Raw genomic sequence first — 16681 nt, forward strand, 5'->3', positions numbered from 1 at the left:
CGCGTTCTGCGATTTATGTCGCCGCGACAGGCTCCACCACCAGCTCGATATCGTCACCGCCGCAAAGGTCTGCACATCTACTACCGAACCGCTGCTATACCAAGACTCATAGTTACTCTAGGCGACCGCAAGCATGCTTTTGGAAGATCAGCGCCAACTCCACGAGGACCTCGAGCGCCTCGAGGACGCCGCTGCCGAGCGACTCCTAGAAGACCCCCCGCATGTAGGCATTACCCTCGCGTCCGTCGCGAACTGCGTGCTAACATCTCATCAGATTCGCGATCGCCTCGCACGTGACCACGACATTGCGCGATTCCTGGAGCAGATCGAGAGCCAGTCGAGCCGCCTACTGAAGATCTACCAGGATGAGGACAGCAAGAAGGAGGACGAGGTGCGCGGTCTCACCCACGGCGACCCCATGGAGTCCTTCATGAAGGAGATCACATCCATCAAGGACTTCCACAGCCGATACCCGAACGAGCCTGTCGAGAACCTGGAGAAGGCCTACAAGAAACGCTCACCCGAAGACCACACGGCATCCATCGCAGCCATTGACTCCATGTTCACCGGCGAGGAGGGTTTTGGTCGCTTCTTCGACTTGACGACTCTGCACGAGCAGTACCTCAACCTTCCCGTTCAGCAAAACGCGCGCCGCCTGACCTATCTGGAGTACCTCGACAAGTTCGACATCTTCACCCCTCCGCAATGCAACATTCGGCGTGAGCAGAAGAAATCAGAGGCCTATTTCCATTACCTGAAAGCGCTGCAAGATTACCTTGAGAGCTTCATGCGACGGACGAAGCCGCTGGAGAACCTAGACAAGCTCTTTACCAGCTTTGACAAGGAGTTTGAGGAGGCATGGGAGATAGATGCAGTTCCAGGCTGGGAGAAGAAATCCACGGCGTCTGCACCGGTCAACGGTGAGGCGCAGGGTGAGGGCATCTGGTGCTCAGCCTGCAAGAAAGGCTTCTCGAAAGAGACTGTTTACGAAGCACATTTGTCAGGCCAGAAACACAAGAAGGCGCTACAAGAGAGTCAGAACGGTGCGCAGGATGCTGAAAAGCAGGCGAACGGTGCTTCCTCAGACTTGCAACGCTTCAAGGAGCGAGCAGTCGCCGAGCGCGAGTTCAGGATACGGAAGCTCGCTGCAGCCATGCAGACGGAGCGCGGCGACACCAAGGTCAACGTCGAGCGGAAGCAGGGTATGACCGAGCGCGAGCGACAACAAGAGCTGGAGCAATTGTACGCAGAGCAGCCCGAGAACGGCGGAGAAAAGGAGGACAACGAGTCCGACAGCGAAGACAAGATCTATAACCCGCTCAAGCTACCACTCGCCTGGGACGGCAAGCCTATTCCCTTCTGGCTGTACAAGCTCCACGGCCTGGGCGTCGAATTCCCCTGCGAGATTTGCGGAAACTTCGTATACATGGGCAGACGCGCATTTGACAAGCACTTCAACGAACCCCGCCACATCCACGGTCTCAAGTGTCTCGGCATCACCAACACTACCCTCTTCCGAGAGATCACAAGCATACAGGAGGCCGAGGAGCTGTGGCGCAAGATCCAGAAGGACCAGAAGAAACAGAAATTGCTTGCTGAGAACGTTGTCGAGATGGAGGACAACGAAGGCAACGTCATGCCCGAGAAGGTCTACCGCGACTTGGCTGCCGCGGGCATGTTGTGAGCGGTCGCATTGCTTCGGCACGTACGTCACTGTCACCTTGTCGTTCCTCGTACACAAAAGCCCCTCGGGTCCTTCTTCCCGCATGAATCCTTCGATTCCGGTATCTTCAAGCACAGAACGCTACCAGACGGCGATGCTAATCTGGATTGAGGACTATCATTGTAAGTCATACAGCGTTGCATTTTTGTTGGTGCTATTGCACCATCTTCTTGTTCTTCATCCGAGCATTGTTCTCGTGTTTGGCATCTACTTTTCACCTCGGAAAGTCAGTAAGCCATCAAATCAAGCATGGCTGGCGTTAGGGAGTTGTGTTTACAAGCATGCCTCTCCGTATGGATGGGAATGTATGTGAAAGTTATGTAAATTAGGGGGTTCTCATGCATGCGGCTGAACTACTAAGATTGTAGTCTAAATGAAATAGTGCGTCGATACGATATCGCTGTTCCAATCCGACCTTCCACACGTCAGTCTACCCTTGGTCACAGTGAACGCGAATATGCTCTAGTCTTCAGTGATTCCACCCTCTTTGCCACTCAACCCTACAATTCGGATGATATGGCCAAGCCAACAAATACACTGTGCATCCACTCACGAAGGAAAGAACTGGTGCTTCTCTATTGCTGGAGATCGCTATCTTTAGGGTTTGAACACCGTGCCGCTGTTCCAGCCCGTGCCGGGTCTTCAGTGCTCACCGGTAGCCCGGCGAAGGTTCGGTGACTTATAACTAACGTAATCATGACTGGACGAGCGTTTGGACAAGGCAACTGTGATGCCTGATCTGATGCCTAGCCGTCAGTTTCCCAGGAACAAGAACAGAGTGTCTCTTTTGCCTCAGACTAAAGCCTGGTCATCAGGATTTTGCTTTGTCGTACGGCATGACTGCGATAGTGTCTCCTATTTCGTTGTCCGAATCCTCGGACATCGACTCTTCTGATGAACTTTCGATGCGCATGAGTGGTGCACAACACTCGCCGGTAAACGTAGCCCCACTCGATTCGACGAAAGGCGTGGAAAGCGAGTCTACGATATCTTGGATAGAGGGGCGATCGTTGCTAGCAGCTGCCAGCATTGGCTTTAGAAGCACTGGTAACTCCATAATGAGCACGGTAATTTGACGACTGTCCCATTTGGGATTCGGTATATATCTGGGGTAACCCAAGGGCTTCATCCACTCTTGCATCTGGTTCAGGTTCGCCTGGAATGACCACCCTTTTTGAAGCCAAGGACGTGGAACATCTGGATCCAATAAAGCCATGCAATAAGCGATCTCAAGATATATGCATCCTAAAGAGAAGATATCCTCTGACCGTCCGCATGGCTGTCGATTCGCTCGTTCCGGTGCTTGGTACTTGGCAGTAATTTGATCACCGCCACTGGTAACGCTGGTACTATGCTCGGACATATCTGCAGACCAACCGAAATCGGTTAGCCAGAGACCTTGAGGTGAGAGGAGTATTTGGGAGGGTTTGAGATCCTTGTGGCGGATCCGGTTTGTGTGGAGATAGGCAACAGCATTGGCTATGCAGCCCAAACTGTGCCTGAGACGAATTCCGCACATCCCGAACAAGATTGACTGGACCTCCTGAGCCAGATTGATATGATGGTGGTGCTTATTCAGATAGGTGAGGGGGAGAAGTGGCTCCATCGCCGTACGAATTCTCTCCACTACTGAGCTTGCTGGTTCCGGCAGGATGTCACCGTCACTGTCGATCAAATCATCGCAGTACTGTTGCCACAGAACTTTAACATCGTGAAGCAGCGCCGCAAGATCTGTGTGAGCGACTGGCCAGATCAACATGCCAATCTCATAGCCACCTCTTTGCTGCTCCTGCACGTAAGACCCAATTAGTTCCACAACGTGACGGTGGCGATTCTGTGACATTCGACCGAGGATCTTGATCTCATTTAGGATCTGAGGATCCATTCGACGCGTGTGGGTGAGTTTCAAGGCCACTGACACACCACCAATGTGTGTCTCATGAACGACTCCGACACCGCCCTTACCCAGTCTCTGGCCTATAGAGAACGGACGTACATCTTCGCGTGCCCACTCGACATGAGATTGACCATTGGACATGCGCTTCCAAGCGGCGGCGGCTGGTTGTAGGCTGGGCTTTTCGTCGTCGTTATCGTCATCTTCCATTTCGTCGTCGTCATTGGACCCCAAGCTCTTGTGTTGACGATACTTCTCTTTTCTCGAGAAGATCAATGCCAAGCGTCCCAGAGCTTCATCGTCTCCTATATGAGTGTCGTCCGAGTCTGAATCGTGTGGCCGCGAGCGCGGGGACTTATGTCGCGAAACGGGCCCCTTCCGTCTGAGCTTTTTGATTCTGCCAGCGTTTGGAACTCGAAGAGAGGCTGAATTTGATGAGTTGTTATAAGACATTGCTTGGTGCCGCAATAAAAGCGAGGTTGGTGGCAACCAATGTAGTGTAGTAGTGCGGGATGACCTTGGGAAGAGAAGTAGAACGGGGTGGATAGACACGTGTTGATGAAGCCTTGCAAAGCGGGGTCGGGATGCTTCTCTCCCAGTGCAGGTTTACCTCCATGTCAGGGAAGTGGCGTTGCAGCCTTGCATATGTCGACGCATGAAGGAAGGATTGGCGGGCGCGAAACTACGCCGCCCTTCTGCATGCAGACCTTGGAAGGTGGAAGGGCTGGTGTCGCTAAGCATTATCAGGGATCTGAACAGGGAAAGAACGGCAAATGGAAAGATTGAAATGCGCTCACGATACCTAAGCTTCAAAAGGCTTCCGCAGTTACATCTACAATACAAGCTACTGTTCCAAAAACTCCCACAACCCCTCACCATTGACAAAATCACCCCAAATAACATTAACAAGCCAATAATCTTGCCGCAGCTTTCCAAGCAGTGTACTGCTCGCACTTCTCGGCGGGTAAATCCTCTGCCACTCCCTGAAGATGCTAAACGCCTCGTCAAGCCAACTCCTGAAACTGACAGCCTCAATGATAGTAGGCGTAACAATTTCTTTGCCTGCAAACGTGCCCCAAGTAACAGGGTTCACACCATCTTCTTGACTAGCTTGGAACTCTCCGGCGGCGTTACCGGCGAAGTAGGTGACTTGGTCGTGAGCATCAAGCTTGGGTTTGAGGGTGGCGAATTCGGAGGCGGGAATGAAGAACTCGACAAAAGGCTTTTGGAAGACGTAGCCGTTCTTGGGGCCCCAGCCAAAGACGGGGTCAGTGGACTTGACGCCGTTGACGGCAGGCTGTGAGGCGACTGTCCACCAGCCCTTTGCGTTGAGGGCGAGCAGCTGCTTGCTGATCGTTAGAGTCTCAGGAGACAGACTTTGTTCGCTCCAGGGTATAGCTTCCAGATCTCCTTCAATATGGCGGCGGAAGAGCTTCGAGATGTCATCCTTCTCGACTGGGTGACCCCAGAGCTTGAGAGCTTGCGGGGTTGAGACGTGGAGTGTTGGACCGTAACCATCAATCTCACCAAAGGCAGGCGAACGTGCATCACCCCAACGACCGTTGGGGAAGTCGTCCCAAGTTGCTTCACGGCCCAGCGAACCCTCGCCCTCTGATATTGCCAGTGTGTTCGCTCGGGTGTTGATCGGACCCCTTGGTACACCAGCTTCCTCCTCCGTAGCTTCATACGAGTGATTGCTTGACTTGGCCGCGGACGGGTGTGATATTATCACTCTGTTGTGTGGGCCGGAGTTAACAGCTGATGATCGTCGCCTGCGCGGCATTATGCCGTTCGGTGGTGGCTCAAGATTGATGGCGGGCGTGGTCTCGACAATGACATCGTCGTCGTCTTCGATAGTCGATGGTATGAGGTGAGTGTCTTCCACGATGTGCGACACGGCTTTCTCCAGATTCAGCGTGTAGAAATGGAAACCTCTCCTGCAAGTATCCGGCCGCGCCTTGATGTGTTCCACCATTTCGTCCATAATCTTGACGCCAACTTGCTTCACCATTTCATCGTCGCTCTTCACCGCGTCCAGTCGCTTCAGCATATCCGACGGTAGCTTCGCATGCGATAGTTTCGTTGTCCTGAGCAAGATCTTGTACGATTGGATTGGCATCAGCCCCGGTATGATCGGTATCGTCTTGAACACTCCGCTCTCGTGCTCCCTCAGCATCTTCTCGAACTTGTCGTACGCCTCAACATCGTAGAAGAGCTGGGTCATGATGAAATCTGCGCCAGCCTTGGTCTTCTCGATCAGGTATGGCAGGTCGTGCAGCGGATCTTGATCTTTGGGATGACTCTGATCCGAGTGACCTTCTGGATAGGCAGCGACACCGATGCAGAAATAGTCTCCGTACTCTTTCCGGATGTATTTGACCAGATCGATTGCCCAAGTGAAGTCCTTATTCGAGTCTTGTTCCGGCGGCGTTCCCTCATCCCTGTACTCGTCGCTCCGTGGCGCGTCACCCCTCAGCGCCAGGATGTTCCGTATGCCCAGCACCTTTGCCTGTTCGAGCGCGTCGTCGATGAGCTGGCGGTTCATATTCGTGCACGTAAGATGTAGACATGTTGTGAGGCCCAATTGGCGCTGGCATATCTCTGCGAGTTCGAGCGACTTGGTGGCTGTGGATCCGCCGGCACCCCAGGTAACGGTAACGAAGAGAGGTCGGAGAGCCTGCGACATGCGCTCCAAACGTGTTTGGAGGTTCGCAAATCCCTAGAGAGCCATTAGCGGCCGATTCTTCTTTCGCGATGTTCTTTCCCTATCCATACTGCGGCCCTCCACATTCGTTGCGTGCGAGCGGGGCAAACTCACCATGGCCGTCTTGGGCGGGAAGAACTCGAGCGAGAAGTAGTTGGCGCCATCAGGCAGCGCATTGATCTTATCCGTAATCCTCTCCATCGTGAAGGCGCGACCGAGGGTAGAGGGAAAGGTGGTGTGGCGGACGACGTTGTGTCATGGCTGCAAGTGATGGAAACAAAAAGTTGACCCGCCGCTCATCTGGAAGGCGCGGGTGGGGCACACGATCGACGGTCAGGATCATTATCCTTTATCGGCGCATGCGTGCCACATTGGGCATTAGGAAGCACCGACACGACTATCCGACAATGGAGTCACTATCAGTGAAAGCTACACGGTGTTGAACGCAAGATCGGCAATAGCTTCATTTACACTGTTGCCCACGTTGACCAGGCATTCAGATGGAAAGTGTCGTACAAGAACAGCAGCCTTCATTCCGCGTAGTTCAGTCGCTCAGTCATCTTCTGCGCGCGATACTATCATATATCCCAGAAGCTTCACACTAATTCACAATTCATCAATGGACGAGGCGCACGAGGATCAACATGCTCTCACCCTGTACGTACAACTGTCGGGGCGGGGTCCCGGATGCCAACCCATCACTTGATGCAGGTGCAGTAACTTGCATTGCATAAGTAGTCATTGCATTCGTTGCTTCTGACAAGAGCGACGAGTCGAGCCGAACTCAATCTCACCGCATATTTGTGCTTAATTTGATCTTTACAGGATTGAATTTCTGAAGGTACCACCACAATGGTCCCATCCATCCCCAGCCTAATCATTCTCCTAACACACACAACCACAATCATAGCCAACATGACACACCCCCTTCCCCAAAGGATAGACGTCCACTCGCACTTCCTCCCACCCTTCTATCGCACCGCCCTCGCCGAAAATGGCCACTCGTACCCCGACGGCATGCCCGCAATCCCCTCGTGGTCTCCACCCCAACACCTAGAAATGATGGAAACAGCCAACGTCTCTAAATCCATCCTGTCCATCTCCAGCCCGGGGACAAACATCAACCTGCGCAATCCGGGATTAGCAATCGATCTAACACGGCAATGTAACGCCTATGCCTCATCTCTCAAGCAGCAACACCCAGAGAAGTTTGGTGTTTGGGCTGCACTGCCATTACCGGATGTTGACGCGAGTTTGACGGAGATGGGGAAGTGTGTGGAGGAAGGAGTCGAGGGCTTTGGCTTACTGACGAATTACCATGGGGTTTACGTGGGAGATGGAGCGATGGACGCGGTGTTTGACAAGTTGAACGAGATTGGTGCGACGGTTTTCATTCATCCGACTAAACCTTGCGTTAGGAGTTCTGGTGAACCGGTTCAGACGACAGACGCGCTTCCGTTCGGCGAGCAATACCCCGTGCCTATTTTTGAGTTCTTTTTCGATACTGCCAGGGCGGTCATCAATCTCTTTAGCACGGGGACGGTGGACCGGTGTCCGAACATCAAGTTCATAATTCCGCATTCTGGTGGTGCATTACCGCCGCTTATGACGCGGTTTATTCAGTTCTCCAGCGTGGTGCCGGGCGGGAGGGTGTTGAATGCGTCGACGGTGCGGAAGCAGCTCGATACACAGTTTTACTTTGATCTCGCGGGGTTTGTGTTTGATGGAGAGAGTGGGGGGCAGGGGCAGTTGAAGGCGTTTGTTGAGGGGTTCGAGATCTCGTATGAGAGGTTGTTGTATGGGAGTGATTTTCCTTTTACGCAGACGCAGTTTGTGAAGGCGTTTGCAGAGAGGATGAAGGACGGGTTGGAGAGTTTGTTTGGAGAAAAGGAGAGAGATGCGATCTATCAGGGTAATGCGGTTAAGTTGCTGCAAAAAAGGAAGAGCAAGATGTGAAAAAGTGGCAAAGATGTGGATATGGATGGTCTACAGGAAGTCCCGCAAATTCTTTCTATATGTACTTGTACGGGTTCATGATGCCGTTCTGTCGTAGTCAGCACATGATGAAAAGACATCAACCTGGAGTAGTCACTTACAGGGTCGTATAGATCCTTGATCTGCTTCATCAGCTTGATCATGGTTTCACTCTTACTGTATCCAATATACGGCTTCTTCGTCACTCCCAAGCCGTGCTCGGCACTGATGCTGCCATTACGCTTTTGTACCCACTCGTAAACGAATGGCTCGAGCTTCTTCTCTACAGCCTTGTCAAACTTCCTGACTGGGATGTTGAGGTGCAAGTTGGCATCGCCCATGTGACCGTATCCAACGACGTCAACTACGGGGTGCGAGGCGTCGTTACCAAGCAGTCCAGCCTCTGTCAAGCGATCACGTGTCTCGTTGACCAGATCATAGAGCTCAGCGATGGGTATCGACAAGTCGTACTTGTAGACACCTCCATCGTGACCAAGGCACTCGGTGATGCCTTCGCGCCATGACCAGAGCTCTTGAATCTGAGTTTGGTTCTCGGCGAGAACACCATCGGAGACCACTTCGGTCTCCATCACATGTTCAAGGAATGCTTGCAATTTCTAGACAGGTTAGTGGCCAGTTCCGTTCGTACCATGAAATTGCTTACCTCGCCGTCATGCTCGGCGTTAGACCCGCTGGTCTCAATCAGGCAGTAAAAAGGATGTTCGCCCTCTAGAGGCATCTTCTTACCGGTGACCCTGTTGACCAGCTTTTGTGTGCGACCATCCATCAGCTCAAAGGCTGATAGGATCTCAGATAGGTGCCCTTTCGCCTCGATGTACGCCTTCTGGACCTGCTCGTAACTTTCCAATCCGAAGTACGCGACGTTGACGGCGGGTGACCTTCTCGGGCAGATAATTGAGACCTTGGTGATGATGCCAATTGTGCCTTCTCCGCCGATGAACAGTTGCTTCAGGTCGTAACCAGTGTTGTTTTTCCGGAGCGTCGAAAGGTCGTCTACAATGGTACCATCCGGAAGGACTGCCTCAATGCCTAGGACGTTTCCGTGGAAGCTACCGTACCGCAAAAGACGGAGACCACCGGCATTTGTCGCGACATTGCCACCAATGTAGGCAGAGCCCTTAGCACCAAGATCCAATGGGAAGATGTGGTTCTTTTCGGCGAGGAAGTTGTCGGCATTCTCTAAGATCACGCCAGCATCAGCGACGAGGATACCAGATACTTCATCGAAGGACCTGATTTCGTTCATTCTCTGCATGTTGATCACGATCTCGTCAAACACAGGCACGGAGCCACCAACAAGTCCAGTGTTGCCACCCTGAGGTACTACGGCGAGCATGTTGTCATTGCAGTATTTGAGGATCTTGCTGACTTCTTCCGTGGAACTGGGCTTCAAGACTAGTTTGGTGTGGCCACGGAACTTGCGCATCCAGTCGCTGTTGAAGGCTTCAATATCATCCGATGCATCTTTCGACACACCATCTATGATGGCCGAATCGGAACCTAGAAGCTCTCGAAAATATTTTACATGCTCCTCGCTGACTTTGGCGAACTTGGAGTCTCTTTGAAGGTGCGGGTATCTGCGCAGCGTTAGCATATCCCTCAAAAAATTCAAACCTCAACACATACGACTCGGAAGTGAACTTGATGGATTTTGACGACGCGGTTGGGCCTTTCACTCCGCCATTTTCGTCTGGCTGGTGAGGCTCCGAAGTCGCTGACGTACTACCCGTCCATCGCACTTGACTTGTTGGTCGCAAATATTGACAGCGTGATGCGGCGCGAGAAGAGAGTGCAGTTCGTCGCAGTGACGAGACCAAGCGCGCTGAAGATGCCATCCCAATTGACCGGAGAAGAAATGCGACGGGCGGCGGAAATAACCAAGTCGCCTTCACGAATATCTACCATGATGACCTAATTCGACAGGGTAAGCACGGGCCAGATGGCTTGGCGTAGTTTAGGCGGGAGCAGCGACGCGGACAGCTCTGGAGTTCCGCGAGCAACTTGACGACAGCCGTACCTCTTTGCCCAGCCGCTTTTTCTTAGCCATCGTCGCCGTATACAAGCAAACAACGAGGAGCCTACATATTACCATACATCTACTTTCACAATGGCGTCCGGCTACGATCGAGCTCTGTCCGGTACAAACAACCAACACATGGAGATGCGGGCCTAGCTAACTCCGCCAGTCTTCAGTCCTGACGGTCACGTCTTCCAGGTCGAATATGCGCTCGAAGCAGTAAAGCGAGGTGCGTAGTACACGAAGGAGAAAGCGAAGGTCAGATGCTCATTCGCCGCAGGAACATGCGCCGTTGGTGTCAAGGGCTCGGACATAGTAGTACTCGGCTGCGAGAAGCGATCCGCAATGAAGCTGCAAGATACCCGCATCACACCCTCCAAGATCTGCCTCGTCGACACCCACGTTGCCCTTGCCTTCGCTGGACTGAACGCCGACGCCCGTATCCTTGTCGACAAGGCCCGCCTCGAAGCACAATCACATCGCCTCACAGTCGAAGACCCGGTATCGATAGAGTACATCACCAAGTACGTTGCAGGTGTGCAGCAGAGGTACACCCAGAGTGGTGGTGTCCGACCGTTCGGTATTAGCACACTGATAGTCGGCTTCGACCCCAACGACAAGACCCCGCGCTTGTACCAGACCGAGCCTTCTGGTATCTACTCAGCATGGTAGGTTGAATACACAAAGCTACATTTCTCTGTGCTAATATGACCCAGGAAAGCAAATGCGATCGGTCGGTCGAGCAAGACAGTCCGCGAGTTCCTCGAACGTAACCACAAGGAAGGGATGGACCGGGAAGAGACAATCAAATTGACGGTCAAGTCACTATTGGAGGTGGTGCAGACTGGCGCGAAGAACATCGAGATTGCCATCATGGCACCCGGAAAGCCCATCGAGATGTTGCCCGTCGAGGACATTGAGAAGTACGTGGAGAACATCAACACAGAGAAGCAGGAAGAGGCGGCGAACAGGAGGCCTGGACGGCAGCCCGGTACAGGCCAGGCCGCTATTCTCACCCGCCAGACCCCAGCTGAGGGCTCAGGATCCGGTGGCGCGTAGAGGCATGGTTAACGACTGATGGCGAAAAGGCATGAACAGCAGTGGCGTCGGGTGATAGACTTTATGATTCTGTATAACGCAGATACGACCAGCTAGTGCTCACAAATGGCAATCTAGCACACCATGAAGTGTCTTTCCACGTCCAACCCCTCGCTCGTCGCGTGATGTTCTTGGGTGAGGGCCCCCGCCCTACGGGTTTGTAGCTTGTGCTACGCATAGTACTGTATGTCGCGGTGTCCCACTGGTTCAGCCCAACTTGTCCGGTGCTTCCTTGACATCGAATATGGTGCGCATCTCTTCGGCTCGTACACGTTCGTCCTTGAGCATCCTGCATGAATGTTAGCAATATTCCGTCACTAACCAGGGAGCCGACCTGCCTGGCGTCCTTTCGCACATCCTCGCCCTCGACTTGCAGCGACGCCTTGGGAGTTTTGGCCTCTAGAACGAAGTGGTTGTCGCAGTGCGGGCAGTACTCGTCGCTACCACTCATCAGCCAGCGCCACATGAAAAATACACAATCCATTCTTACGCGTCTTCGAATTCGCGCGCATCCTTGCGGAAGGCCTTCTTGCACTTTTTGCAGATGAAGACCATGTCAAACGTCTGCATGAGCGGGTGGTCGCTCTGCTCCTGGTGACATTCGGCGCAGTCGAACCATTTCTTGCCTATTCTTTCTCAGCATTCATCGCATACATCTCAGCACGGGCGACGTACAGCAAGGCGAGCGGATGGAGACCTGGGCGTTGAGGACGTGTCTGCTACATGGGCATCAGCCAGCCGCGGAGGTCATGGCGGGGGAGTCTCAAGGCGACAAGAAACGCGTGCTTACCACATGGCTGGTGTCGGTGAAGGGAGACTACGGCGCTATGGGAGTACAAACTGACGGCTGCAGGCTGGCTAGTTTGGCGTTTTGTATGCTCGTCTATAATTCGCCGGTGCCTGATCGCCTTGCCGTCGGTGGTGTGCAGGGTTCCGTGCTGCTGCGCTGTGGGGAATGACAGTAGCAAGACACGACAACACCGCTCCAAGCCGCCCGCGCCCAACGCAGCCCTGAAGAGCCTCTGTCCACGGGCATCGCCTGCAAACCGGAACGTCACCTGACCGTACACACACACGGAGAGCAGTCGCGATAGCCGTTGCGTTCCGACAGTTGCGAAACACCTGCACCCCCGCGCTGTCGCCGGTCTTCCCTGTCGCCGAACATTCTTAGCAGCCAGTATACGCGTCTCCGCTAGGGAGCCCTACAGTCACTCGGGCCTCTACCACATCGCACCGCCACCGTATCCACTACCACAAACACTACTGCACAGGCTATTTCTGGATCCTGCCTCCGTAGCGCTGGCTGCATGACGGCCCGCGAGCGACAGCCTCCCCTTCCACCCTCACACGAAGCGCCAAATGGGAAGAAGACCTCACTGGTCGATGCGCAGCTATAGGATACCTCCCGGTGCCGGCTGACGACAAAACAATAATCATGGACAACCAGCAGGAGGAGAACATGGACGACTCGTCCATAGTGAGTAGCTCTTTCCCAGCAAGAACATGTTGCTGACGCCCAGCACAGAAGCCAGTGTCTTCCCTTCGCGCCCAGTTCGAGAACCTCCTCAGTACAAACAAACCCGCCGCGCCTGCCACTCCGCGACAACGCTCGCCCGGCCCCAATGATCGCCTTGCTATGCCCGAGGACAACAGGAGGACGGACGGGCGCATATCCTTGGACATGCCCAGAGACTATGCTGAGAGACCCTCGCCCAGTGTGGCCGACTACAGTGGGAGTGGGACAGTGACTCCGCGCTCCAACACCCTCGGAAGGTCGCTCTGGGGCAATACAAAGCAGAGGCCAACGTCGATGATGGCCTTTTCTCCGCCCAGGTCACCAACAAGGTCCCCACCAAAGGTTACGGTCCAGTCACCAAGATCACCGCCCAAGTCCTCCGCTTCTCCCATACTCTCGCCGCAGCCCGAGCGACCTGCCCAGCACGCCGCGCTGGATTCGCCCTCAGCAGTGTCTGCCGGAAAGAGGTTCTTCAAAATGCCCAGTCGCAATGGCACCCCCGCTACGGACGCGAAACCTACATTTCCAACCCACACAGGCAACGGCCCCACCAATGACCCGCGAAAGGATGATCGACCGGTATCCTCTGCGCCTCCCGTACCACCGCCTGTAAATCGTGCCGGTAAACCAAAGATTCCACCAAAGTCGATTTCTGTGGATTTACCAGCTCGTGCGAACTTGGCGCCCGAAGCCACATCAGACGCTGCAGACATTTCTCCCTTCAGTACACCACCTAGCAGTAGTGGAGAGAGCGTCAAGGGCGAGTCTTCTCCACCAGTCATCCCAGGCTTCTCGAAACCAAAGATGACTGGAGGCAACAATGGTTACTTCGCAGCTGCTCCCGCACCTAACGCAGTCGCCGAAAACCACCCATTCGCGGACCCCCGGCCAGTAGGAAAGCAGGCCTTGAAGAAGACGATGCCGCCACCATCACCGACTGACATGCCGGAAGACCGCCCATCGTTACCTACGCGACGAGAGAAGGACAATTTCGATCTGCGGAAGAGTGTACAACTACAAAGAGCACCTCCTCCTGATTTGCCAGTCCGACGATCTTTCGATCAAACCCGTCCTGGACAAATGGTGCAAGAAGCGAACAACAAGTTCATGCCGCCTCCTCGGCGGACCAACACAACTGGTGCCATATCCGCTAGTCCCGGAAAAGCGTTAGAACCTCCGAAACCACCGCCTCCACGGAACTCGGGGGAAATGAGAAGACCTTCACAGCCGATTACTGCGCAGGCATCGCAGCTATCACAGCCGTATACTTATGACTCGGATGAAGAAGATACGGGCGCAGACAAGCAACCGACGACTGCTTTAACAGACTACCCAGACTCCTCACAAGCGAACCGGAGACCACCAGTGTTCCCAGACGGCATAGCCGGTATCCCCACCGGCTACGAGACTAAGCTCTTTGCAATTTGTGGCGATTACATATGTACAACCGGATACGTGACGAACGTATGGAACGTTCTGAACGGACGACTGCTCATGAGCTTAGCTCATGGCGATACAGTCAAAGCCACAGCGATTGCATTCAGACCAGCGAAAGATGTGGAAGACGAAGGCAAGCGATTATGGCTAGGAACGAATACAGGCGAAATGCATGAGATTGACATCCCAACGCAAAGTGTAGTGCATACTAAGAGTAACGCACACGCTAGGAGTGTGATCGTCAAGATCTTCCGCTATGCTGCAGAAATGTGGTCTCTTGACGAGGACGGCGTACTCCACATCTGGCCAGCTGACGAGTTTGGATGTCCGTCCCTACAGCAGACCCCACTTACCTACCGTATTCCCCGTGGAAGCACCTTTTCTATCATCTCAGGCTCGCAATTATGGGTAGCCACGACGAAAGACATCCGCGTCTACGCCCGCACGTCGGATAACAACCATTTCCAGCAATTAACCCAGGGTTCGTTATCTCAACTCAATGTCGGAGACGTAACCTCCGGTGCTATCATCAGCAGTCAGCCCGACCGCATGTACTTTGGACACGCAGACGGGAAAGTTACAATATACTCCAAGAAGAGCTTCGAATGTCTTGGAATCGTGAATGTCAGTGTGTACAAGATCAGTTCCCTGGTCGGTGTTGGTGACGTCCTTTGGGCTGGCTACAGTACTGGAATGATATACGTGTACGACACCAAGTCGACACCCTGGAAGGTGTTGAAGGATTGGAAGGCACACGACAAGCCGATAGCGGGCATCTTGGCGGATCGTACGAGCATCTGGAAACTCGATAGGTTCCAGGTTGCGTCCCTTGGCACAGACACAATGCTGCGCGTCTGGGATGGCATGATGAAGGACGATTGGCTCGGTAAGTCGTACTGTGTGTATTGTGTGGTGCCATACTGACAATCTGCAGAAAATCTAATGCAGCAACGTGATGGCGAGTACTGCGAATTCAGAGAACTCTCGGCGCGAGTCATGACATGGAACGCCGGCGCAGTCAAACCCGCAAATCTACGTAATACAGAGCAAGATCGCAACTTTTTCCGGGAAATACTCGAACCCGAGAATCCGCCTGATATCCTTGTGTTTGGCTTCCAGGAACTGGTTGATCTGGAAGACAAGAAGATCACAGCCAAGAGTATCTTCAAAAGAAAGAAGCACAAAGAGACATCAGAGAGCGAGCACATGTCACATCAATACCGAGCGTGGCGAGACCATCTTGTTCGCGTCCTGGACGAGTACAGTCCAAAACAAAACTACGTACTCCTGCATACGGCCAACCTCGTCGGTCTTTTCACCTGTGTGTTTGTAAAGGCTTCCGAACGGGCCAACATCCGCGACGTATGCGCAGCTGAAATCAAGCTTGGCTTCAGCGGTCGTGTTGGCAACAAGGGTGCGCTTGTTGTGCGCTTCTTCATCGACGATTCATCGCTGTGCTTTATCAACTGCCATCTTGCAGCTGGTCAGACGCAAACAGTGCATCGCAACAACGACGCAGCCGCAATCATGGAGAACGCACCACTACCAAAGAACCGCTCCCCAACTTCATGCGCAAACTACTTTGTTGGAGGTGGTGATGGTTCCATGATTCTGGATCACGAGATCTGTATCTTGAACGGCGATTTGAACTACCGCATCGACGCGATGCCTCGCAACACTGTTGTCGCTGCTGTGCAGCAAGGCAACTTGGCGAAGCTTCTCGAACGTGATCAGCTGCTCCTGTCGCGCAAGCGCAATCCTGGCTTCCGTTTGCGGGCGTTCACTGAGATGCCGATCAACTTTGCTCCGACTTACAAGTATGACGTGGGGACTGATAATTACGATACTTCTGAGAAGCAGCGATCACCTGCATGGTGTGATCGGCTGTTGTACCGCGGCTTGGGTAGGATCAAGCAGTTGGAATACCGGCGACACGACACCATCAAAGTCTCGGATCACCGTCCTGTCAGCGGAAGATTCAAGCTGCGTGTCAAGACGATTAATTCGAAGAGGCAGGATGCGACAAGAGACAAAGCTGAAGTTGAGTTCGAGGCTGTGCGCAGGCGGATAGCAGGCGACATCAAGTGAGTGAAGATGATCAATCGACCAAAATGCTTGTACTAACAACGTCGGCAGACTCGACTACCTAATTAATGTCTTCGGTCTGTCCAACAAAGAAGCTCAAAAGCTACTGAAAGGAGGCTAAGCTATTTGCGATGAGACTTTGTGGAACGCTAGGCACGGAACCACTCCGTGCGTTAGCGCAAATACCAGCTACAACCGGCTTTTGGGGATGC

At 53.5% G+C, this 16681-nt stretch overlaps 8 protein-coding genes across 8 annotated transcripts; 4 read left to right on the forward strand and 4 right to left on the reverse strand.

Annotated features, from left to right (window-relative positions):
- Positions 1-133: 133 nt before the first annotated feature.
- J4E90_003698 (uncharacterized protein) lies at positions 134-1684 on the forward strand (the record flags this gene model as incomplete). The annotated part of the gene is made up of 2 exons (XM_051433265.1): positions 134-223; positions 275-1684. 2 exons carry the CDS (start codon positions 134-136, stop codon positions 1682-1684), a joined length of 1500 nt encoding a protein of 499 aa, XP_051293163.1.
- An 850-nt stretch (positions 1685-2534) lies between these two features.
- J4E90_003699 (uncharacterized protein) lies at positions 2535-3608 on the reverse strand (the record flags this gene model as incomplete). The annotated part of the gene is made up of 1 exon (XM_051433266.1): positions 2535-3608. The coding sequence occupies one exon, from the start codon at positions 3606-3608 to the stop codon at positions 2535-2537; it is 1074 nt and encodes a 357-aa protein (XP_051293164.1).
- An 853-nt stretch (positions 3609-4461) lies between these two features.
- Positions 4462-6522, reverse strand: J4E90_003700 (uncharacterized protein; the record flags this gene model as incomplete). The annotated part of the gene is made up of 2 exons (XM_051433267.1): positions 4462-6336; positions 6436-6522. The coding sequence occupies 2 exons, from the start codon at positions 6520-6522 to the stop codon at positions 4462-4464; spliced, it is 1962 nt and encodes a 653-aa protein (XP_051293165.1).
- A 714-nt stretch (positions 6523-7236) lies between these two features.
- J4E90_003701 (uncharacterized protein) lies at positions 7237-8277 on the forward strand (the record flags this gene model as incomplete). The annotated part of the gene is made up of 1 exon (XM_051433268.1): positions 7237-8277. One exon carries the CDS (start codon positions 7237-7239, stop codon positions 8275-8277), a length of 1041 nt encoding a protein of 346 aa, XP_051293166.1.
- Positions 8278-8332: 55 nt separating this feature from the next.
- On the reverse strand, positions 8333-10221 carry J4E90_003702 (uncharacterized protein; the record flags this gene model as incomplete). Its single annotated transcript, XM_051433269.1, has 5 exons — positions 8333-8365; positions 8418-8912; positions 8960-9893; positions 9943-10006; positions 10056-10221. The coding sequence occupies 5 exons, from the start codon at positions 10219-10221 to the stop codon at positions 8333-8335; spliced, it is 1692 nt and encodes a 563-aa protein (XP_051293167.1).
- Positions 10222-10423: 202 nt separating this feature from the next.
- PRE6 (Proteasome subunit alpha type-4) lies at positions 10424-11392 on the forward strand (the record flags this gene model as incomplete). Its single annotated transcript, XM_051433270.1, has 4 exons — positions 10424-10454; positions 10503-10562; positions 10614-11001; positions 11050-11392. 4 exons carry the CDS (start codon positions 10424-10426, stop codon positions 11390-11392), a joined length of 822 nt encoding a protein of 273 aa, XP_051293168.1.
- A 246-nt stretch (positions 11393-11638) lies between these two features.
- J4E90_003704 (uncharacterized protein) lies at positions 11639-12001 on the reverse strand (the record flags this gene model as incomplete). The annotated part of the gene is made up of 3 exons (XM_051433271.1): positions 11639-11720; positions 11770-11871; positions 11922-12001. 3 exons carry the CDS (start codon positions 11999-12001, stop codon positions 11639-11641), a joined length of 264 nt encoding a protein of 87 aa, XP_051293169.1.
- An 865-nt stretch (positions 12002-12866) lies between these two features.
- On the forward strand, positions 12867-16590 carry J4E90_003705 (uncharacterized protein; the record flags this gene model as incomplete). Its single annotated transcript, XM_051433272.1, has 4 exons — positions 12867-12908; positions 12957-15270; positions 15319-16468; positions 16521-16590. The coding sequence occupies 4 exons, from the start codon at positions 12867-12869 to the stop codon at positions 16588-16590; spliced, it is 3576 nt and encodes a 1191-aa protein (XP_051293170.1).
- Between the last annotated feature and the right edge of the window lie 91 nt (positions 16591-16681).

This window comes from Alternaria incomplexa (genome assembly GCF_024043165.1).
Source record: "Alternaria incomplexa strain BMP 0042 chromosome Unknown scaffold_4, whole genome shotgun sequence".
Classification (NCBI taxonomy): Eukaryota; Fungi; Ascomycota; class Dothideomycetes; order Pleosporales; family Pleosporaceae; genus Alternaria; species Alternaria incomplexa.